Here is a 24,923-nt window from a genome sequence, read left to right as displayed (position 1 = left end):
TGCTGAAGCTTTGGCTTGTGAGGGAATATGAATTTAGGCAGATGAATAAATTTCTATAGGATTTTACCCACACTTCTCAGTAGAAATGGAGACAATCACGTTAGGCTTTTGAAAATTGAGACTGGACACACTGAAGTTAAAAGATTCTTGGAACAAAAAATAGAATAATATATCTTGATGGCAAGCTGAATATTAGTCAGCAGCGTGCTCTGGCAGCCAAAAGGCCCACCATGTCCTTGGGTGCATCAAGCACAGCATAGCTAGCTGGTCAATGCAGGTGATTGTCCCACTCTATACTGCACTGATGCGGCCCCACCTGGAGTACTGTGTGCAGTTTTGGGCACCTCAATATAAGAAAGACACCAAACTTTTAGAGTGTGTCCGGAGGAGGGCAACCAGGATGGTGAAAGGTCTCAAGGGCAAGACTTACAAGGAATGCCTGAGGTCACTTGGTTTGTTCATCTTAGAGAAGGCTGAGGAATGACCTCATCACAGTCCACAACTTCCTCAAAGGGAACAGTGGAGGGGGAGGTGCTGATTTCCTCTCTCTGGTCACCAGTCATAGGACATGAGGAAATGGAATGAAGCTGCATCAGTGGAAGTTCAGATTGGATATTAGGAAAAGGTTCTTTACTGAGAGGGTGGTTGGTCACTGGAACAGGCTTTCCAGGGAGGGAGTCAATGACTGTCAGAGTTCAAGAAGCGTCTAGACGATGCCCTTAGTCATATCCTTTAGATGTAGGTAGTGCTGTGAGAAGGGAGTTGGACTTGATGATCCTTATGGGTCCCTTCCAACTTGACTTAGTCTACGATTCTATGGTTCTATCTCCCACAGCTAGTGAGAGTAGCACTGGGAACAATGCCTGTAAACTGAAGCAAGGGAGGTCAATGTCAGACATCAAGAAAGTTGTAACTGTTGACTTAGTTAAATGCAGGAATGGGAAGGCTGGGATGTCTACCAGTGAAGGTTTCTCTACCAGTGAATGGATGGGAGTCAAATAATGATCTATCAGAGATGTTTAATGAATACTTCAGTCTGTCTTGGGTGTAGAGGGACAACTTGATGTCCCGGGGCACCACAGTTGTGCTCTTTGTGACGTTCTATCAAGTGTAAAAAAAGTTCTGAGTGTCAGAGGGTTTCCTTTGATTATCAGGTCAGCTCCCTAATGAAAAGAAAAGGGCAAGATTCAAATTTAAGATACGTCAGGGAATTTTGCAAAGCTTTATGCAGGGAATGGTGTGGGCCATTATTATTGTGTACCTTACATTATCGTGGGTTTCATAAGGCACAAACAATGGCAAATGCAATGGCAGTGGACTCCATCTGCAGGTGACTTCTATACACCACCATTTAGTAACTAGAGCCAAGATCCATACTCTAGATCCTTTTGAGTAACTTTTCCAAACATTAGTATCTGTGATTTTATCCACATCTTTATGACCAGACCAAACCTAACTGATCGTTACCATAAAGAACCTGTAAGAATGGAGTGTGCTTTATATTCCATTTTCTATACTTTCAGAAATTAACATAATTGAAAGCAACGTCCAGCCCATCATCAGAAAGGAAGGTAAATGAGCCCCCTAGTATATATATTTCTGTATATGTTCATATCCATATACAGAATATATATTGTGTATATTTCTTTAACAGGAGGCATTTTGTATGGAACAACTCCAGGATGTTCAGCACTTTGCTAAATGCAAAGATACAAATATTGCAATTAGAACTGTCTGAAATATTTTGTATGAAAAGATTTCCCACCATTTTTCTCCCCAAATTGATTTTTTTTCCTGGGCATTTTCTATGGGCATTTAAAAAATATTTTTAAAATAATATTTTTTCAAACCACTTAAGTGTCCCAAATATTATACTTTCAATGAAAACATTTCATTTTTTTTAATTATTATGGTTATTTTAAAAAATGAAGTAGATTTCTTCCTTATACTTTAAAGAAAAAAAAATCAGTTCATTTTTCCATAATTTTCATTCAGTTCTAAATACCAATATCTGTCAGATGTCTGGAAATGACAGTTAGCCAGTCTTTCCTTTTCATTTTCCCATGGAAAAAGCATGTCTTAAAGATTAGTGGTGGAACTGAAGAGAACAAAAAGTGGGGCTGAGACTGTCAAAATCACTTGTAATTCACAACTTAACTAAAACACCCATTGGTGCCACTAGACCAAGTACATTGTTAATGAGCTCCAGTTTCTCATTGAAACGAAAATGCTCAAAGAGAATCTGGTTGAGCGCAACTGAGGAGAAAGCCAGTTAAGAATATCTTGCAAAAAATTTATCCGGACTGTTTAATCATTGTTTCTGGGAGGACTTTTTCCCAGTGGAAATGACACAAGCTTGCTTTATCAGCAGCTTTTCTGTGCTTCATCCCATTTAAGATTAGACACCATCTAGCATTTATACTAACCTGTGTTGCCTAGTCTCCATCATTAAATCAGATCCACAGAGCAATATAAATGGATAGAGGATTCCATATTGTAATTAATCCAAGATATTTTAGAAATATTGCTTATGATGAAGGTGATTCACTCTCTGAAAGTCCCTGTTCTTTTATGTTAAAGCCAGAGACAGGGCACGTAATTTGGGTGATTTAGATAATGCTTAGAAGTTGAAGTTAACTGAAACAAAACCCTTTAAAAAAGAAAAAAAAAAAAATATCTGAGCACTTCTATAGTCAAATGTGCAACTAAGTGTTATTGACCGGAGAAAGAACAAATAACTTCATAAGTTAGTGAGTATTGAAGAGTTACCCCTTTCCATTGCCAGTACGGTGTTTCTGCGTTGGGACCCAATCCAGGGAATGATCTCTGGCCAATGCAGCCTTTCTGCTGACAATTCAGAAATAGACCAAATAAAGCCAGTTCTGGCCCTTCTGAGCTTGCTAGTAGTAACAGTAGAGAGTGGCAAATCACCAAAGATCACAGAGATCTCTAATAACTGGGCATTGCTATCATCCTATCATATCATCTAATCTGCAGCAAATAAATTAACTATTTTGCTCTAGAGTTTAACTTACACAATCACCTTCTGCTTCAAAAGCAAACAAAAATGTATGCATGGATTTGTTATTATTGAAGGACACTAGTGAGCCTGACTGGGACTGTGTTCAACAATTAACACCAGACACACATATTAAAAAGCTACTGTTAAATCCTGATCAGTAATGAAAAAAAAAAAAAAAAATCTATGCAGTATTGAATTCTACATAAATTCATATAAAGAAAGGTTTTTAAGGAAAGCAAGAGAAATGGACTGTGTTGATTTCTAACTCTGAATAGTGAATAAGGGAAGCAATAAGATTCCAGCAATGCCACAGAGTAGGCTTCTTACCAATATATATAGAGCTGCTGAGGATCTGTTTTTTGCCCGAGACTTGTCGACAGATGTTAAAAAAGTCAGATACACCAAAGTAAAAAGAAAAAAAAAAATCAAATAGTGAGTGTGCAATAATACCTAAATTTAAGGTAGCATTTACAAGATTGTACAGCATTGCTGCAAATGGCTTCTCAAATTTAAAAACCCCACTACAATAATCTGGTTTATTTAGGGTAGGGGGGATAAAACTAACTTCATCTCAGCCCCATGGAGTACCATAAATATTTTTATGTCTATTTGTAACGTGTTTTTTCTTTTCCTATGTCACAGACCCATCTATCACACAACTCACTAAATTAATTGAAGGGGAACCTGAGTTCAAAATAGTCAGGGAAGGGGAGACAATAACTAAAGTGATTCACGGAGGTTGGTATGCTTTCAGCAACGCAATTTGTACTAGTTAAAGTTTGAAACATTCACTACTCCCAGTCAGTTTCTACTTTATGTAGGTGATTCAGGTGATACGTTAGACCACTGTTCTATTTTTAACAAGACCTTCTGGAAGTGTTGTAATTTTATTGCATCATTTCATTCTCACTTCTCATGCATTTAAATTTTTTTTTTATTTTTTTTTGCCTAGCTGTGTTCCATAGCTGCAGTCAAGATAGCGTTAGAAATGCTCTGCATGCTGACATAACACCTGTCTCTGTTAAGAACTATTTGCTGGTTGTTGTCCTGTAATCAAAAATGCAGTACATGATTCTGTGATAAAAAGCCAATTTTATCAGACAGAGGTAAACTTTGCCTTCTGCTTTGCTAGGGATGTTAAGAAGTTCACATCTAGGGTGCTTTTAAAAGAAAAACAACATGTGGCCACCCTAAATTTGGAGAAAACTTAGTTCCTGGTTTCTCTGAACACTTTTATCTTTTGTAAAATATGCTATGGTATTTCCTTGTGTCCTTCAGTAAGTTTCAGCATCTGAAAACCAGCACTTGTAACACTGTTCAACACTTGATTAATGTCTTCAACTTAAAAATCCTTGTAGAGCCAATTATTAAAACATACACCAAAATCATTGATGGACGACCTGTGGAAGTGACAGAGAAAAAAGTGACAGAAGAAAGAATTATTCAAGGTAAATTATGGTGAACTCAGTAAAGTTCACCTTTAAATACAAAAGTAACAAATCTTAAGTTCTGTCCTAATGCCTAAAGTGCATTTCCTGGAGAAATGAATTTTCCATTATACTTCCCACTGCCATGTATGACTCAAATTCTGGCTCTGTGTGCTACACACATATATCCAGAAAGGGCAACAATATTTTAACAGCATGTGAAACAATGAAAACTTGTCTTTTTCAGTTTCTTTATTTATTTGCAAAGTGTCAGCTTTTGCAAGCTTCTTGCTACCATTTCAGGATGAGACTGCTTTTATTGCATTTTTTTAGTCAGGTTTGCTTTAGAAAGACTTTGTGTGTGTGTGTGTGTGTGTGTGTGTGTGAACTTTTGGATTGCATGTTTCCAGGTAGGTTTCATTTGATTAAAGGTAGACCTTCAGTGTGTAGGCACCTACATTTGCATGTCATCCCAGGCTCCCTTGACAATCATTTCAAAAAAAGAACTTCTCCATTTCTCTGTAAGGAAGGGTCTTGATTGATCTGACATCTGACGTTTGTATTCAGCTAATGTAAGATAAAATTAATAGGTATCTATGTCCCTTGATCTTCTCACACGGTAACTTTCAAACTATTTCACCAATTTCAATTATCTTTGACCTGCTACAGGGATATTTCTTCAAGAATCCTAGAAACTTCACAGGAATTGAAAAGTGGAGCAAGGCGTATTTAAGCAGTCACAAATTCTCCGCTAGCACATTTTGATTTCCTTGATTAAATATCAGCTTGAATGCTGCCATTAAAATTCTGTCTGCCGGAACAGTTTTAAGAAAAAGAACGTGTTATAGGAACATATTGACTTACCAGAAAGTCTTTAATATTCAGTTTATTTAGAAAATCTCAACATTCAATTTAAGAAGTCATTCAGGCAAGAGAGAAACAAAGAACCAGACTTAAGGTATTCTCATTTTACTACAATGAAAATAACTGAATGAAAAACATTGGTGGTTTCTGAATAAATCTGGGAATATATTTCACCACAAAATTCCTGGCGGAGAAAATAAAATACCATTTTCTCATTTCTCAAATTGAAATTTCAGTAATATCCCACATAAAATGGTTGATATAATTTAAGATGCCGGTGTTTCAGACCTGATATTTCCTTTTCTTCCCTCTGTAGCAGAAACTGATAATCTCAAGTCTTAAGCTCTTAAATGACTTGCAGCAGTAAAAAGCAAAAATGTCTATCTAGAACAGTGGATCCAGGCTCTTTTTGCACTTCGGAAATATCTGATCTATGGTGTAATACAAAAAAGTGTTTAAAACTGTCTTACTTTAAGATAATATGAGGAGATATTTACTATAAGTACGTTAAATTTGTCTAAGCACTTTCCTGAATAGCTTTACATATTATTTGTAACCCTCTTTCACTTTAATTTGGGAAACACTGAAAAAGAAAATGATCATAAAAGCACATTAAAGCGTGTTAACCATGGAACCATCCTAAGTGTTAAACAGGAAAAAATAACTTAAAAGACAATCCTGTTATATCTGATTAAAGTAATTCCCTGTTTTACACATCTTTTTTCCAGGTCCTGAAATAAAATATACCAGAATTACTGCTGGTGGTTCAGACAATGAAGAAAAGTTAAAGAAATTGCTTGAAGAAGGTTGGTAACCTGACTTTCTTTCCTTCCTTTAAAAGAGTAATTAAAAATTATATTACTTACGTAATTACTGAATGGATACTTCATGTTTTCAGCAAAGGTGCTCATACTGCAAAATCATACCCCGAGATTAAACCTCAGAACTTGAGAAATGTCCAAATTTAACGTTCCAGTTTGAGTCTCTGATGTTCACATTTCAGTCAGCTCCAGAGTTGAGGCTTTCTGGGTCTAATATATAGTCTGCTATGTTTTTCATAAAATATGGTGTTTTCAGTGCTTACGTGGAACTTAATATCGTAACAGACAAATTTTGCAATTCAGAAAAATTACAGGATTCATTCAGTAATACGCTGTTATACAGTTATCAAATGTTTTCTGTAAATCAATTATTTGCCATAACCTGTGTCCTATCAGAGGTTACCAAGGTGACCAAATTTATTGAAGGTGATGGTCATTTACTTGAAGATGAAGAAATCAAAAGACTTCTGCAGGGAGGTAATTCAGTGTATTATAACTAACCTTTCTGCAACAGGTTATGATAACTGAAACCCCTCTCAGTTATGTTGATCTCAACATTTTAAAGACTGACCTAGCAGAAGTGTAATTTTAATGGGAGAAAAAATAGAATACCATATACAAAATGCCAGATATCTGTGAAATAGAAATAAGTACCAAAGTTTGATTAATCATTTTTTTTTATTATATTGATAGTGAACAAAAATTATTTGGTTTTTTTCAGTCTTTAAAAAGTTATCTAATTAAAACTCAGGGGAGCAATGAAGATTTATTCCACTAGCTGTGAAATCTTTTTTTTCAGCAAATTTTAAATCTGTGAAAACCACTTATGAAGTGGAAAGTATTATAATAGGCCAAATTCATCTTACTTATCAGTTCTTCAGAAATGAATATTCATTGCCCTCAAGCTAATAATTAAAGGCATGTTTAGCATCCTTCTTTCAATGCTTACAGGTGATGGATATCAAGGCATTAACTTTAATTCTCTTCAAATATAGCATTCCAAGGAATGGTTTTCTTCCCTTCTTGCTCTCTTAATTCTAACAGTTTTGGCAATATATAACTGGTAGCTGTAGAAAACGGGTAAAAGAACTTGTGCTTATGAAATTAATCTTAATCTATGAATTTGGAATGTTCTCTGCTTAATGTAGATTAGAAAAACTATCTATAATAGCAATGGGGAATAAAAAAAGAGAATTCAAGTGTTGTGTTTTTAGTAAATGTTAGAGTAAACATGAGTCAGAAACTCAAAAATACATATGGATATTTCTCTTGGCAGAAATTAACTGAATCCACTTCATTTTATGTTCATTTTTTAGTAAGTTACAAACTTGAATACCAGTGAAGTAGCTCACAGCCAGCTGCGTGTTCACTGAACTAATCTTCAAAACCACTATTCTGTGGATGTGACTTAAACTTCAGTTAAGTTAAAAAAATTAATGATTGCTGAATGAAGAGCTTTCCACCAAACAAAACCATCCCAGCTGATAATACAGCTAGTCTTAGAGAAAATACAAGATACTGTTGACTATATTACTTTCTTGTTTTAAAACATATAAATCTTAGTTTTACAGATCCAAGCCAGGATTTGCCTATAATAATTAGAGAGAAATTGGAACTTCCAGAGGGTTTTTAATTTTATCCCATCTTAAGTGTTCCAGCTATTTAAAAAGAGTGGCTCTTTGGAGATGCCTATTTCAGTGTAGATTATTTAAAATGAAAGTTGAAAATTAAAGAAATTAAAGCAAGAAAATCCCTCCATATAGTGGACTAGGATCTATTGGTGTCAACCAGGCAATAGAGAGCAGGATCAAACTTTATCTGTAGAACTGTTCAAAATTCTGGTGACAGGTATGATGCCAGAATCTAACAATTGTAATTGTAATCATCTTCGGTTACAGAGGTATAGAATTAAATAGACATAATCTGTAGCGGTATATCTAATAGTGATCCTATAGGAGTGTGAAAAACAGTTCCTCCCCAGTAAATTTGGAAAATAAAGTATTTTCTCTTGAATTCTTGCTATTTTTCCTTGCTATTATATGTTAGTTTGCATAAGCATCCTGCTTTACAGAATGGACCCAATAGGCAGATTTGTTTCTTGTTTTAATTTGATTTTTCTCTATCTTTTCCATGATTTGTCCAGTCAGCTCCCCTTGACTGCCATGGTAATACCTTATCATATGTTTAGCCAATAAAAGCAGATACTCATGTTGCTTTATGGCTGTTCGTGATAATTCTTTATGGCCCTCTTGTCTACATCAAATTCCTTCTGTTTTACTGAAAATTTCCTAAGCATTTAAACCTGAGTCCAGTCACAAACAAATGTATTACCACTGTCAAAAGTAAAAGAATGATTTCATATGGGCTGTAATTCTACTCAAACAACATCCGGCATTGCTTATTACAAGTGGCAGTCTTGGCTGAATCAAAACTTCAAACCAAGATTGCAATGAACGACTCTCAGCCCTAGAGAAGGAATCACCTGTGGCAGGGCCAAGGAAATCAGCGGAACCTTATGGCATGAGTAACATGGTGGCCTGCATACATCTACACCCCCAAAATGACACTGTTTCTACTGCAGGTTCCTTGCATATGGGAAAATGCTATGACAGATTTAACTCATTTGTTTTTGATGCTTATCATAGCTGGAACTGAGTACACCAAGGTTACTAAAGTAATTGAGGGGGAGCCACAGATTATCGAGAGAGAAATCAAGAAAGTCCATCTGGAAGGTTAGTTTGTCTAAAAAAAACAGTATCACTAAGACCTGCTTTGTCAGAAGTGATCATTCCAGGTGGGGTTTTATAGTATCTATTAAAAAAAATTACTTAGGTCTGAAGCCAGTATTTTAGTAAGAAGAGTTTTATAATTGTCTTGGAAAAGAATTCTTTTACTGATGTTGCAGAGAAAAATGTTGAGGCTTATCTTGTGGCTGAAAGTAACTAAAAGATTTGGCAAGCATAGTAGACAAGAGGAAATGTCTAACCACAAAGCTTAGGTAAAACATTTGAAGGAACATGCACCATAAGAACTGCCTTTTCTCTAAGCAGCACGTCCAGAAGACCACGTGAGTTGTTCTTAACTTGAGTTATTTCTTGTCAGTGTTAATGTGATCGGTTGATGTGAGGGGTTCTTAACTTGGTGAAGGGGGGGATAGGGTGGAGGGAATATAACCTCTGGGGTTGAGTAAATATCTCACAGGGTCTTGGAATTTCTCTACCCTTATCTTGTTTTTAAATGAGGGAAGCTCTTGGGTTTGAAAAAGCTGAATGGTGTCAAGATTCAAAATGAATGTCTTAAAGGAGCCAAATACAATTCAGCCTGGCTGAATTGTACCAGGACTTTGTTCAAGTTTAACAACCATTTTTTAATGATCTTCATTCAGAGTTAAGAGGTAGCTTGTTTAGGGTTTCTTTTGTATTTGTATGTATGTTATTTTCCAATTCTAATAATGAAGATTAAGTTGTTCTGTCAGCCTTTGAACTAAATGAATTAGTTTAGGAGGAAGAAATATTATGGCTTGTGGAGAACAAAGTTAAATAAATATTTTTCTACTTTTTAAATTTTGAAGTCTGTGCAAAATATTGAAGGTAAGCCGTAGTGTTTATATAACTTCAATGTGGAGTAGTACAAGGCATGCAGGGAAGTCAACTATTGCCTGAAAATGACAGACAGGTATGATCTTTAACCATAATGTTTACCTGAAAACATAATTGTATGGTCGGTATACAAGCATGGAGAGCATACTTTGGATGGACCATGTTCTGTCCTTGTCAGGGCAGTGCAGACCTTGAAAGTTTCTGTCACGTTGGTGCAGATACCCATTGTTTAGCCTCGGCTGTAATGAGGTGAAGCCAGTATCTCAGGGCTATGTCTTTATATACCCTGTACCTCAGGACGAAAAACAACTGATTGCAGCTGGTGAAGTGAAGATGGAAGTACATGGTTGTAAAGAAGGAAAAATACTGTAGTAACATTTCTGTGACAGTAATGGAAAAATCATCTCTTATCCTGGTGCAACATTTTTCCTCTGAATGAGGAGACATCTGGTTTAAAAAATGTCTCAAGGTTTGATGAGGTAGAAGAAAAAGTGTCGATAGTTTCACTGAGTCAGTATTTTGGAAAACAGATGTATCTGCTAAGGAGGGTGGTACCTGCTCAATAGCCCTTGCTCTACTCTAACCTTTAAAACAGAAGTCTCTGGGAAAATTTAACTGAACTCTAAATGCAGAATCATACTGTGGACTCAAAATGCAATTACACATTGTGATGGTTGAGTATGTCACTGACAGTGTCAGATGGTGTTTATTGAATGAAGAGCATGGGCAGAACATCCTGGCACCTGCTTACATCATGTAACTGTCTGTAGGAGATCAGCCTTTATAATGGATTAATTCATACTGTTAAAATGTAAAAATACTTTTGAAATGGTAAGATCTGATGGACGACTGCACATGACAGAAATGTGTGACTTGTATTATAAGCATTCATGTTTCAGGTGATCAAGCCAACATGCTAATGGGAAAAAATTCTTAATTACTGAAAACCTTAAAGGACAAACTTCACAAGCCAGCAATGGGCTTCCAACATTTCTAATGAGTTTTAATTCAAAGGCTCTTACAAATAACTTCTGACTGCAACATTTCTATTTTCTAGAAGCACCTGTACGGAAAGTACAACCAACCAGGAGAACACAAGGTAAAAGCAAAACATATAATTAAACATGTTAACATGCATCAAATATTATTCTGAAATATTAAAAGTCAGAAGGGAAAAAATACCCTTAAGAAAACAGAGCTCAAAAGGAAAGACTTGCAGTTATGCTTTTAGAAAAAGAAATTTTAACAAAGCTTGGTATTGTTTGTTACTGGGTTTCTAGATGTATTTATGTGTTGTATATATTTATATCTGAAAACAACTTAGACTATGTGCTTTGGTCAGTGTTTCGGATTAGAATAAAGCCATCAAAGTGAGATCTGACTGGAGCCTAACACTGTGAAAATGGCACCATGGGATTTGTAACTCATTGATTCTATGTTATTTTGATCAATTAAGAGAGATCATTGTAATTTCCTAGCTGCCAGCACAGAAGTGAAAGATTCAACATCAGGCTTCATCTTTCCTCTTCTCATGTCTGTTTCACAACCGAATGCAGTATATAGTGTAACTAAATTATATATAATTATGAGTAATAACTATGGGGTTTTTTTTTTCCATTTTTTTGCAGGGGGAGCAGCAAGAAGGAGGACAAGACTAGCTTATTCCTAAAAGCTTTCCAAGATAGAATCCACAGAATTACAAATTAGTGACATGGTCTCTGAGAGGAAGAGAAACTGGTTTTAAAAAGAAGAGAACATTAGAAAACGATGTTGATTTGATAACACAATGTAAACTGAACCATGAATCCACAAAACGATGTGAAGCTGCAGATACTCACTGCTAGCACAGTGCTCACTAGGAGTAGTCCATTGAGGGTGCTTTAACTGCTCTTGGTAGTAAGCACTATTCAGGGTGGGATCCAGGAACTGCTGATGGCCATCAACTTTTGTAGAACCAGGATTCCTTCTTATGCTGGCTAGTAAGTGTTTGCAAGACTGGATTCAAAAAGAGCAGGGAACAATACAGAGTGTATTTTTTTATTATTATTATTTCCACTAAATAAGAAATATAAATGAAATTAGATCATTTCTAGGAAAAAAAAATCACTTCAAGTGACTTTTAGAGTAATCTAAGGAAATATGAGATGTTAACATAGCACTTTTGGTTCAGTAGTATCTTATGCTTTTTTTAAGTCAAAATTCATCACGTGTTTAATGTCATAATGACACCAGTAACATTACCCTTCTTAAACAAACAAATATGCCTTATATTAAATGTATCCTATTTTTTTTTGTTCTACATTGCATATCCAAATGCCTTCTAGTAACGTGGGTAATGGAAGCTCTTAAAAAGAAAAAAAGCAAACATTATGAGCTTCTTGAAATGTATTTAAGATCATGTTGACTTCTTTATTTGTAAGAAAAATCATTCCCATTATAGGAATCCTATACCAATACGTATACTGAGATTCTTAAGTGTTTTCCCACTTTTCCCTGAATGCATCTTTTGATTATTAAAGTGGATTATAAAAGGGATAAATAAAAATGCATGCAAACAGTTAACTCAGCATGGAAAACAGTTTTACAAAAATGAGGCTAGATCTGAAAGCTTTTATATCAAATCATGCTTTGCTAATGTCTGGAACTAATATGGAGTTGTCTGTAAATTATGTCAATTTTATAACTCTAGTTTTATACTCATAAAAGTTGTTTGCCTGTATTAACAAAAGTTGGAAAACAATTACTCATGGAGTAAGAAGAAACATGTTCAAAGTGCCTTAATTCTGCAGACCAAAGATCCAGAGGAGTTATCTAATGTGCTTTTATACTTCTGTTTTGAAACAAATACTAAATAAAGAATTTGGCTGGACTGTGCTTGCTTTTATTTGTGAATATTTCTTTAATAGTAAAGCAAATTCTAAGTACTCTTAAGCTTTTAGTGCAGTTTTTAGTTAAAAAATATGCTTTCAGAAAAGCAAACTGATGCTTCCCTTTCTCACTTAGCACACACTACTGTACTTAAACCGCATTGCTCTCCTTAAACGCTATTAAAATCCTTCCTTAATTCTGTAATCACTTACCATGAGCACCAGTCCCTGGATGATAAAGCTATCTGAGCAATGGATTAATACCTTGTGTAGCCTTACTGGGCCATCAGACTCTCTCAATAAGGTGACCTCAGTATCTCCTATCACAGCACTTTGGTGGCAGGACAGCTTTTAACCCCAGTAAGAGCTAGATTGCTTTTAGGTGAGAATAAGAGCTCTTAGGACTGCCTAGAGGGTGAACTGAAGGTGTCACATTTTCCCTGGGCCTTTGGCTGTCATTAAATCATCAACTTTAACCTGCTTGCTTCACTGCTATGCCACCTTGAGCTGTCAGTCAAGTAAGATTTTAAAGGACAGTAATTATGTTCGGGAAGGAATGTGTCTGTGCTCTCCTCTCCTAAAAGAAGATAAGATGGGAAAGAAAACGGAATGGAACTGGCAGATAAAGTCTGTACAGGAACTGGGGAGAAAGCAGAAGAAAGCGAGAAAATGGATTAAAACCTATTGTGTGGTAGGGCGTTATTAACTTTTCAAGTGGAAATATATATGTAACACTACTTTTGGTATATTTTCTGCTTTGATAACATTTTAAAGCCTCTGGTAGTCACTAGAATACCTTTCTGTACTTCACCTTTCATTAATATAATCCAGGTGAAATATAACAATATATAAAGGGTACTTCTTCGTGAACACTTGTTTGCCTGAGACACTCCATCCTTCTAAGTCCTTCCTTGACTGCCCAGCTGAACTTTACACTGACATCTCTTTTGATGAAGTGGCTTTTTCTATTTATCTGAACAAGAACCCTTCCACAACAAAATGCAGAAAGAAAATCAACACATTCTTTTAATTGCTTTTCATATAGTTAGTTATTTATGTCTCAGCATGGACAGTCTTTTACCGAAGAGCAGATTTGGAGTTTTGTGACTGTGACTCCTCCTGCCCTGTTATCTACTTCCCCTCATCTGATATTAATTTAAACTAATGTAATGTGATTAAACAAGGGATTAGCATACTACCAAGTCAGAACGCTTACTAATAATAGAAAACTCACTCTTTTGTTTGGTTTCCTAATAATCTCATAAGCAGCTGAGTTGGTGATGGAATTCTTAAAGCGATTTATCAGCTTCCTTTGGTATCCTGTATGTTTGCTTTATAAATAATGAAATTTGAGAACTGCACATTTAATTATCATAGAATTGTTTAGGTTGGAAGGGACCTTAAAGATCATCTAGTCCCAACTCCCCTGCCATGGACAGGGACACCTCCCACCAGACCAGGTTGCTCAAAGCCCCATTCAGCCTGGCCTTAAACAACTCCAGGGATGGGGCCTCGACAACTTCCCTGGGCAACCTGTTCCAGTGCCTCACCACCCTTAGAGTGAAAAATTTCTTCCTAATAGCTAATCTAAATCTCCCCTCCTCCAGTTCGGTCCAATTTTGTTTAATATATTAATTAATGACCGGGACGAGGGGACAGAGTGTATTCTCAGCAAGTTCACTGATGATACCAAACTGGGAGGGGTGGCTGACTCTCCAGAGGGCTGCACTGCCATCCAGCGTGACCTGGACAGGCTGGAGAGCTGTGCAGAGAAGAACCGAATGAGGTTCACCAAAAGCAAGTGCAAGGTCCTGCACCTGGGCAGGAAGAATGCGAGGCACCAGTATAGGCCATAATAGAAATCTTTTCTTGTATGGATGCTCCCTTGCACTTGAACTGTGTTGATTTAACTTTTTTCTCCCCCTCATGTTTGTCATTTTTCGTATTTCCTCCCCACCTCCCCAGCAGAAAGACAATTTTTCTCTTAAGAGACCTCTCTTGCTAGCAGCTTCCTGATTTATTCTTCCTTGGATGCAACTTTCACTGCAGGAAAAAGGTAGGAAATACTTTTTTAAGCAGCAGGTAGCCATTGTAAAATGTCACAAAAATAAAACGGAAATTTGATGTGATTTTTGAATTAATCCCAAAGTTAATTTGACTATTTTACTTTCTTTTTTTTTTTTCCTTTAAATGGGGGGAGTTACCATGAATCACACTCTAAAATAAGCTGTTTCTGCTGCAGAGAAACTATACTATGTTAAACGCTTATTTTTATATTGAATAAGGGAAAGGGAGTCAAATAAGAAAATCTTTGGTATTACTCACCTAGCAATCATTTAAATAGAAGTTATATCATTCTTAGAACACTTACTGGCTGTAGTAGCTATGGTAGTAACACAAGGTTTGCGCAGTGCTGAAAATTATTAAAGTGCATGAGTATCTATTAAAAATCACCTGCATGATTTTCAATGAATGAGGCCTTTTGTAAGAGATGAGGACAGGGAGCATTTACACTGTGATGTGACGGTTCGATCTACCATGACCATAACGCTATGGAGATGGCAGTGCCCTTTTAACCTTGATAAAATCAATCATGGTCCTCCTTCTTAGCTTCAAATCATCTATTTTTATTTAGTTTATATATGTTAGAATACAATGTGCAGAAGAAGTCTACAAAAATTCTGTAGTTTTTTTATCAATGCATTTTAATTGATTGTGGGAGGTCATTCTCCCCCTCTACTCGGCACTGGTGAGGCCACAACTGGAATACTGTGTCCAGTTTTGGGCTCCCCAGTTCAAGAGGGACAGGGAACTGCTGGAGCGAGTCCAGCGAAGGGCAATCAAGACAATTGAGGGACTGGAGCATGTCCCTTATGAGGAAAGGCTGAGAGAGCTGGGACTCTTTAGCCTGGAGAAAAGAAGGCTGAGGGTGGACCTTATTATTGCTTACAAATATCTAAAGGATGGGTTGAAGGAGGATGGAGCCAGACTCTTCTCGGTGGTTCCCAGTGACAGGACGAGGGGCAATGGGCACAAGTTGGAACATAGGAAGGTCCGTTCCAATACACGGAAAAACTTCTTTACGGTCCGGTGACAGAGCACTGGCACAGGCTGCCCAGGGAGGTTGTGGAGTCCCCTTCTCTGGAGATTTTCAAAACCCGCCTGGATGCAGTCCTGAGTAATGTGCTCTAGGTGATCCTGCCTTAGCAGGGGAGTTGGACTAGATGATCTCTAGAGGTCCCTTCCAACTCTGAAAATTCTGTGATTCTGTGATTACCCCTCATCTTATTTCGTGTTGCCTTCGGATTTTATGGAAACTAGGATTTGTATCTACATGCTTTTCTTTGTGATGTAAGAGGGAAAATATTTACAAAGTTTCATAATTTGACAAATATTAAATAGAGGACACCATGGTGAGTATTTTTCATATATTCAATAAGATGAAAAAAAGTGGAAGCTACAAGGCAGAAATATTACAAGTGCATAACAAAACTGCCCTGGAATCAACAATGCATAGCTTTTAAATACCACCATATACCTAATTCTTCATCTTAATATAAAATGTTCACTTCTGTCCTCTCTCTGTCCTCCTCTCTGTGTCTCATCTCCCCTGTGAAGTGACCAGCCAGGATACCTGAATGCTTCTTTGGCATGGATCTATATGGTCACAAAAGAACTAAAATCCAGCTTCTTCAAAACAAAACTTTATTTATTCTTTCCCTTAAAGGTGAAAAGTAAATGGGTCAAAGATTTAAAATAAACTACCCTTAAAAGCAACACCACAAGTGATAAACTGTTTCATAGAGATTTCTGTCTTCTGTGTTTGACACTGTTTTGTGAAATTGATCTGAAATTGGCTAAGAGGTCCAAAATTTAATAGACAACTGACATCCATGTACAAATCTTTCCATACTCTCATACACATTCCAATCTGTGTATCCTCACCCATTCAGACCATGACCACAAGACCGATCAAGCAAGATATAAAAAAGGAGAAATAAAAATATCCTCAGTAGTGCCTGATTCTTTCTTTACATGATTCAGCAGAAAGTTTCACCCAGCGCTATTTCTGCCTCTCTAGTTTGAACAAGACCACTGTATTGTACAGCCTGATTTCTGTATCACATGGGTGTCAGACTCAAACTGCTTATACTACCTTTTCCTGTCAGGGTTCACATATTTAAGCTTGAATAACGTCCTGCTAACCTTGATACTTTCTGGGGAGAGTAAATTTTGCTGTCTCTATAGTCACGAGGCTTTTGGTTATGTCTGCCTTTCTTACCATTTCGTTGTTTTTTCAAAGATCCTTAGAATTACCTCTGGTGGCACCTCAGTGCTCTCACCATGGAGCAATCACACAGCTGTAGCAGCTCTAGCAGTAAAGGCACATGTGATATTTGTAAAAAGCTAAACAGAACAAAACTCTCCGTTACTTTATTTCAGCACCCAAGAAATATATCCAAAAATGTTGTAAAATTGGAAAATCTCAAATCTCAACTGTGTCGCAAGTTTTTAAAAAATAAGTGGGAAAAATGTCATCTGTGATATTATTCTAAAAGAAAAATTGAGTAGTTATATTCATTAGCGCATTTTAAATGTCTACTTCAGCCATGCACATTTAGTGTTGATTTTCCTCTTTTTTTTTTTTTTTTTAGGCTATCTCACACTAACTCCACAGTATTTTTACCAGGAGCAATTTTTGAAGATATTACTCTTAAAAAGAAGAAACTGTAATTTTATAAAGAAATATGGTTTGCATTATATCATGGACTTCATGCCATTTGTGTAAAGTGGAGGGTTTTGAAATTAGCTATAGTTGTAAACATTGCAGTAGATTCTAAGAGAATGCTAAACAGAATGTTTTCAGGTTATATGTTAACTGTAAGAAGGAACAAAATAAAATACTTCTTATAACTGTTGCATTCTTCTCGTAAATTCTCTCAGAGTGGTTAATAACTAGTATTGATCAAACTGACAGAAAAATATACTTTTATTAATGCTGTTATTTGCCAAACAGTGTTTATGACTAGCCGTAAAATTAGTTCAAACACTCCAAAATCCATTTGTCTAATAATTTAATAAAACTGGAAATAAATAATAAAAATTAAAAAACATTATTTCCACTTTAGTATAGGTGTTTTGAGACTAATTTCTAGTAAGAGGAGTATTAAATAGAAGTTAAAATACCTGTTCTCATGCTTGGAAAATCAAAAAAAAAAAAAGTTACTTTTTTTTAGTCAACAGATCCCCAAGCATCTTACAAAGAAAATCAATGTCATCTCAGTTTTACAGATGGAGACAGTTAGTCACAGAAGAAATTAAATCCTCTCTTCTGAGTTCCAGTTCATTTCACTGTTTTCCAAATCACATTTGTCTGGTTTCCTCATCACTAGCTAACATTTGACATCAAAATGCCATAAAAAAATTGACATCTTGTTACTCTGATGGTTGTACTTGATATGGTTTTATGAGAGCAGTTATACTAATAGGATACTTGGTAGAGGTGACGTGCCTCCTGATCTTCTGTCTCTGATCCACCTGGGTGCTCCATGGACAATATGCAGACTGACTGTCCTGCTGTGCCTGGCAACGGATTCCATCCTATCAGATAGCCCTACATGTGCAAAGTACTATGTTCTCAAGGGGGTATCCTCCTGATTTGGGTTGCATTTGGACACCCAGAAGCTGTTCATTTTGGTCTTCTAAGTAGCCTTGAGGGTGATCCTAAGCAGACTCCCATCCACTCAAGTAAATACAGCCAGAAATATCCATTTCCTCAGGTTCTTTGCCAATGGAGGTTAGACAAACTTTAGCTACCTCCACATGTCACTCAAAGTGAGAAATATGTTCATATGTATAAACTGCGGAAGGGAGATACTATGGAGGTGTCAGAAAGGTAAACGTATGCAATACTACTGCATGCAAAGGGGAGAGTGAAAGGCTAATACTCATAGTTGTGTCTCTGCTAGTAAACTAAGCAAGGGGTGGAAACAAAATGGAACATTTGTTCAACAAATCTGTTCAACATCTGCTGATCCATGTTGTTTAGGTGATAGTATGATCCTTAGGCCTTTTTTTGCCTGTGACAACCAGGCAGTGCCTGGACATAGTTCAGAGGAGAGTGAAGAGATGGGATTGTTCCCAACAGGAAGCATAAACAAGGCCACCTTGGTTTATGGGGGGGAGTACGGGGCCCCATGGAGAGCCACAAAATGCCATTTTTGCCCACAGCTGGGAAACAGGCCTTCATCTTTTTTATTGGCTAGTATAGACGGTGTATGTAATGCCAATCTTGTGACCTATTCTGGGCCATCTGGCCACCTTCTGTCTGTGTTCCTCTCCTTAATTGAGAACAACATATGTCATCTACCTGGACTTGAGCAAAACATTTGACACCATTCTGCACGATATACTGGTCTTTAAATTAAAGACACATGGATTTGACCAATGGACCACTCGGTGAATAAGGAACTGGCTGGAAGATCTCACTCAAAGAGTTGCTGTCAACGGTTCCAAGTCCAAGTGGCGAGCAGTGACAAGTGGTGTTCCTCAGGGGTTGGTACTGGGACTGGTGCTGTTTAACATCTTTGTTGGTGACATGGATGTTGGGATGGAGTGTACCCTCAGCAAGTTTGCCGACAACACCAAGCTGTGTGGAGTGGTCGACGCACTGAAGGGGAGGGATGCCATTCAGAGGGACCTGGACAGGCTTGAGAGGTGGGCCTGTGCAAACCTCATGAAGTTCAAAAGGCCAAGTGCAAAGTCCTGCATGTGGGTTGGGGCAATTCCATGCACAAATACAGGCTGGGAGGAGAATGGATGGAGAGCAGCCCTGCTGAGAAGGACTTGGGCGTTTTGGTTGATGAGAAACTCAACAGGAGCTGGCAATGTGCAGTCACAGCCCAGAAGGCCAAACCATGTCCTGGGCCACATCAAAAGAAGCGTGGCCAGCAGGTCAAGGGAGGTGATTCTGCTCCTCTACTCTACTCTTGTCGGACCCCACCTGGAATATTGTGTCCAGCTCTGGAGCCCTCAACATAAGAAGGACATGGACCTGTTGGAGTGAGTCCAGAGGAGGGTCATGAAGATGATCAGAGGGCTGGAGCAACTTTCCTATGAGGACAGGCTGAGACAGTTTGAGTTGTTCAACCTGGAGAAGAGAACTCTTCGGGGAGACCTTATAGCAGCCTTTCAGTACCTAAAGGGGGCCTACAAGAAGGCTGGAGAGGGACTTTTTACAAGGGGATATAGTGATAGGACAAGGGGGAATGGCTTCAAACTGGAAGAGGGGAAATTTAGAATAGACATTAGGAAGAAATTTTTCACTCTGAGGATCATGAGGCACTGGAACAAATTGCCTGGGGAAATTGTGGAGGTCCCATCCCTGGAAGTGTTCAAGGCCAGGTTGGATGGGGCTTTGAGCAACCTGGTGTAGTAGAAGGTGTCCCTACCCATGGCAGGGGGGATTGGGACTAGATGATCTTTAAGGTCCCTTCCAACCTAAACCATTCTATGATTCAATTCCCTATTTCCAGTGTTTTAACCATATGGAAACCATATGGAAAGTATTTTTGCCTTAAAAAAGATAGAGACTGGATAAGACCTTGTTTGTACTTCTTTGTCCACAACCATAGGCACCCAGCCAAGCGGAGACAAGAAGCTGAGCAGAATCACTGCTTCAGGAAGGCCAAGGCGCATGTCTGCTTTGTGGGAAAGGAGAAATAATATATTTTTAAAATAAAATCCATCTCCTGTGCTGACTACAAATGGAGATTAGGTTCCTCTCACCTGACTTGGAGTGTCTACAAGGCGTATTTCTACATCTGAGATAATCGCCACCATTTCCCTCCAGTGTCAGTGTCAGCCCCAGGACAGTCAATAGTATTTAGCAATTTACGTTCATATGAGTGAAAGTAAGCATCTGCTCCAGGGCAGAGGGATTGTAACCTAGACTGTCTGAACATCCGTTGCATAAAAAGGGGTGCTAAGGTGGCAAGCTCAGACATGGACTACCCCTACATCGTAGCAGGTCTCTGTTAGATGAATAATGTCCAATGAGTTTTAAGTCTGCAAATCAAGTTTCTTACATGCAAGATTCTTTCTTTTGCAGAAATAACTATAAAATGCTACCAAAATCAAATCGATAGTTTGATTCCTTTACAAAGACAATGATGTAAAATCTTAAATATTGTCAGAAAGGATTTTTTTACTGTTTCCATTTTGACAGGCCTGGTATCTCTTTTCATGTCATTCATCTAACAAAAGATCTAGAATAAGCAACACTGAATTAATGAATTCCACTTTTTGGCCACAAAATAACTTAGTAAGATAATTGATAGAGGCAGCAGTCCTGAGAGATAAATGTGTATTTTGATTTGTTATTTTACTGTCCGAAGCTCAGAATTGCTAAATGGCAATCCCAGATGGAGGGTCTGAGTAAAGACACCAAAGTCTAGGCACAGCTCAAATAAAAGACCTGATTCCTTTGAGTACTGATCTGTAGAAATTCTGGTGATAGCACAAGGTGCACAGGGCCTCCTCTTTGTAATTGGACCACGTGTGATGTAGAAAGCCTTTTTGAAATTAATGATCTTCAATTATCAAAGGACTGCTTCTCTTCTGCTTCTCTTCTGCATGAGCGACAAGTGTGAAGATTTCTGTGCCTTTCTGTCACCTTTCTCCAAATGTGTTTTCATAGCATTTCAAGAAAATGCAAGTATGAAAGTATAAAAGCTTACCAACATTTGCCAAAGGTTGTTTTTTCAGTGTAGCAATAATCTATTTTCGACAAGTGCAAAAATTTTCACATCAGTATATTACCTTTTTTTTTTGGCCAGTACTAATTAAAAACTGAGTGACATATGACTTTTGTGTTTAACTGCTAGCACAGAAGAGGAAATATTAGCTACAGATTCCACATGGGGAGAAGGATAATTCCTTGTGGTACAAATAATTAGTAAAAGATCATCAGGATGCCACTATATCATTAGGAGCCCAGCACATTATTGATTGAAAGCTAGCAGTTCATTTTATTCCGGAGACTTTGCAGACTCCTTTACAGCTGTATTAATTTATTCCAAATGTCCTACTAGATGAAAATGTCTTTCTTGTTGCTTTAACTGGCATATTTTAAATGCCACAGAGCTCAAGCTTTCTTTTACAGATTTCTTCCTTGTTAAACAGAAGTTAGCTGTGTGATGGAACATGCAACTCCAAGGAATTTAGTGGTGCAGTCTAGTTGGAGGTTAGTAACAAGTGGTGTCCCTCAGGGGTCAGTACTGGGCAGAGAGAAACCTGATGAAATTCAACAAGGGCAAGTGTAGGGTGCTGCATCTGGGGAGGAATAACCCCATGCACCAGTACAGGTTGGGGGCTGACCTCTTGGAGAGCAGCTCTGTGGAGAGGGACCTGGGAGTCCTGGTGGACAACAGGATGACCATGAGCCAGCAATGTGCCCTGGCGGCCAAGAAGGCGAATGGCATCCTGGGGTGCATCAAGAAGAGTGTGGCCAGCAGGTCGAGGGAGGTCATCCTCCCCCTCTACTCTGCCCTGGTGAGGCCGCGTCTGGAGTACTGCATCCAGTTCTGGGCTCCCCAGTTCAAGAAGGACAGGGAACTGTCCTTTGCTGGAGAGGGTCCAGCAAAGGGCAACGAAGATGATTAGGGGATTGGAACATCTCTCCTATGGAGAAAGGCTTAGGGACTTGGGTCTCTTTAGTCTAGAGAAAAGAAGATCGAGGGGGGATCTTATTAATACTTACAAATACTTAATGGGAGGATGCCAGGGGGATGGGAGCAGTCTTTTTTCAGTGGTGCCCAGTGATAGGACGAGGGGTAATGGGCATAAACTTGAACATAGGAAGTTCCATCTTAACATGAGAAGGAACTTCTTTACTTTGAGGGTAGTGGAGCACTGGAACAGGCTGCCCAGAGAGGTGGTGGAGTCTCCCACTCTGGAGACATTCAAAACCCACCTGGACGCTGTCGTGTGCAATGTGCTGTAGGTGACCCTGCTCTGGCAGGGCGGTTGGACTAGATGATCTCCAAAGGTCCCTTCCAACCCTAACAAAAAAAAAAAAAAAAAAAAAAAAAGAATGGCATCAACACACTTTGGATCATGAAGTTCACCCATCCTCATGCGTTGAGTTTTGTATTCCTGCTTCACTTCCTGATCTGATGCATGTCTTGTCTACTAAGATTTCTTGAATTTTGATTTTACTTTCCATATCTATACTGCTAAATAAAAACAGAACTAGAGACTTTGCTTATCCAGTCGCACACGCAGTCAGCATCCACACTGCACACAGCACTTTGTCCTCAGCTTCTCTTACCAGCTGGTGCCCCTGTGGTTTACTTTTCTTGGCAGGGGCTGGGGAGAAGTGCTTTTTTTTTTTTTTTCCCTCTCCCTGCTCTACAGTGTGTGAAGTAACATGGTGCTTTTGAGGTTGCTGTCTTAACATGACAGAGAAGTTTTACATTGTATGCACTGTGGTACAGTGTACAGGAGTTAACTCAGAGTGCAAAGCCTGCTGGGGCAAGACTGGAGGAAGGGAGAAAGCCAAATCTGTGCAGCCTTGTCTATGCTGTCTGTTGGAACATTTCCTGGAATCTGTTATTCACAGATTAATGCATGGGATTGGCTCAAAAAGTGCAAGCTGGCGTGGGCTAAAACCATGCTATGGAGTGCTCTATCAGCAGAATACTGTGCCCAGTGCTTCATCTCATTGCCATATACTATTTATAGGAAAGATGTAGCTATGGGCTAGGATAGTTGGAATTCCCTCTTTTTATATATCGTACCTCATGTTTAACTTCATCTGAGCTGGTTTAAATTAGGTGCTGTAATATTTGTATAGGTCTGGTATACTCAAATGTTCGGGGGTGGGGGAGAAAAACAAAAAAGAAAAAAATTACTGGTTTCAGACACCTTTTTATCAACTGCCCTGCCATCTTTCTTTTTAATTTCCAATCATTAACTCATCTCTGGTAATGAATGTGTGAGATTCACCTCTGTGAGAGGTGACCACTTTTATCTACAAACCACATTGTTTGGGTTAGTTGTAGAAAAAAAATATAAACTTTACTCTTCCCCTGGACATCAAAGAATCACAGAATGGTTTAAGCTGGGAAGCATCTCTGGAGGTCACCTGGTTCAACTCCCCTGCCTAAGCAAGTGCAGCTAGAGCAAGTTGCTTGGCCTGTGTCCAGTCAGGTGTTGAGTATCTTCAAGGATGGAGACTCCACAATCTCTTTGGATAACCTCTGCCAATGATTGACCACCTTAACAATAAAAAGAAAAAAAAGTCTTTTCCTATGTTTCAATGGTGTTTCTTATATTTCAGATTTTGCCCATTGCCTCTTGTGCTGTCATTGCTAACCTCTGAGAAGAGCCTGGCACCATCTTTGTCACACCTTCCCGTCAGGTATTTATGAGCTTTGTTGAGATCCCTCTGAGCCTTCTCTTCTCCAGGCTGAACAGACCTAGCTCTCTCAGCCTCTCCTAATCTGTCAGATGCCCCAGCTTCTTCATCATCTTAGTGGCCATTTGCTGTACTTGCTCCCGTAGCTCCGTTTCTCTCTTGTACTGGGGAGCCCAAAACTGGACACAATACTCCAGGTAGAGTAGAGAGGAAGGATCAGCTCCCTTGATATGCTGACAGCGCTTTTCCTAATTCAGCCCAGGAGGCTGTTGGTCTCCTTTTCCATGAGGGCACATTGCCGACCCATGGTTGATGTGTTATCCACACATCAGATGTCCTCCTCTGCAGAGGTGCCTTACAGCCAGTTAGCCCACAGTCTGTACTGGTGCCTGGGGTTATTCCTCCCCAGGGGCATAGCTTGGCTTTTGCCTTTGTTGAACTTCATGAGATTTCTGTTGGCCAACTACTCCAGCCTGTCTTCTGAATAGCAGAACTGGTATACCAGATATACTGGTCTATCTGGTAAATCAATCATTCCTCCTCGCTTTGTAGTCTCTGCAAACTTGCTGCGAGTATACTCTGTCCCATTGCCCAAGCTGTTAATGTAGATGTTCAACAACATTAGGCCCAGTACTGACCCCTGGGATGTACCACTATGAAATGAAAGATGCTGCTGGTCATGGTGTGTTGGATGTTTAAGCTATGAGAAGCGCTGCTTATGCTATAGTCATTCATTTCATTATAACTCCTGCTGATACATTTCAGGGTTGTTTTAATCACGTCTGGGTTAAATCACAGGCATTCATCCCTCTAATTGCTAGTCCAATTATCTTTATCTTTATCTTATATTTAACAGTTTTTTCAACAGCTGTAATTTCCCACAATGGAACATGTGGCCTGAATC

The 24,923-nt window shown here is 38.4% G+C and overlaps 1 protein-coding gene across 3 annotated transcripts in view; it reads left to right on the top strand.

Annotated features, from left to right (window-relative positions):
• Positions 1-11,475, top strand: part of POSTN (periostin, osteoblast specific factor) — a 35,878-nt gene extending 24,403 nt beyond the window's left edge. Inside the window, exons 17-23 of one of the 3 annotated variants that reach the window (XM_009888411.1) lie at positions 3,665-3,760; positions 4,381-4,470; positions 6,042-6,119; positions 6,531-6,611; positions 8,780-8,866; positions 10,791-10,832; positions 11,362-11,475. In XM_009888411.1, the coding sequence (XP_009886713.1) occupies positions 3,665-3,760; positions 4,381-4,470; positions 6,042-6,119; positions 6,531-6,611; positions 8,780-8,866; positions 10,791-10,832; positions 11,362-11,402 (515 nt within the window). In that variant the 3' untranslated portion in view covers positions 11,403-11,475. The remainder of the gene's footprint in view (positions 1-3,664; positions 3,761-4,380; positions 4,471-6,041; positions 6,120-6,530; positions 6,612-8,779; positions 8,867-10,790; positions 10,833-11,361) is intronic. The other 2 variants (XM_009888414.1, XM_009888413.1) reach the window with 2 other exon arrangements.
• Positions 11,476-24,923: the final 13,448 nt, after the last annotated feature.

The sequence above is a fragment of the Charadrius vociferus genome, unplaced genomic scaffold (assembly GCF_000708025.1).
Source record: "Charadrius vociferus isolate BGI_N301 unplaced genomic scaffold, ASM70802v2 scaffold16, whole genome shotgun sequence".
Taxonomy (NCBI): domain Eukaryota; kingdom Metazoa; phylum Chordata; class Aves; order Charadriiformes; family Charadriidae; genus Charadrius; species Charadrius vociferus.
This window is presented reverse-complemented; position numbering and strand designations above follow the sequence as displayed.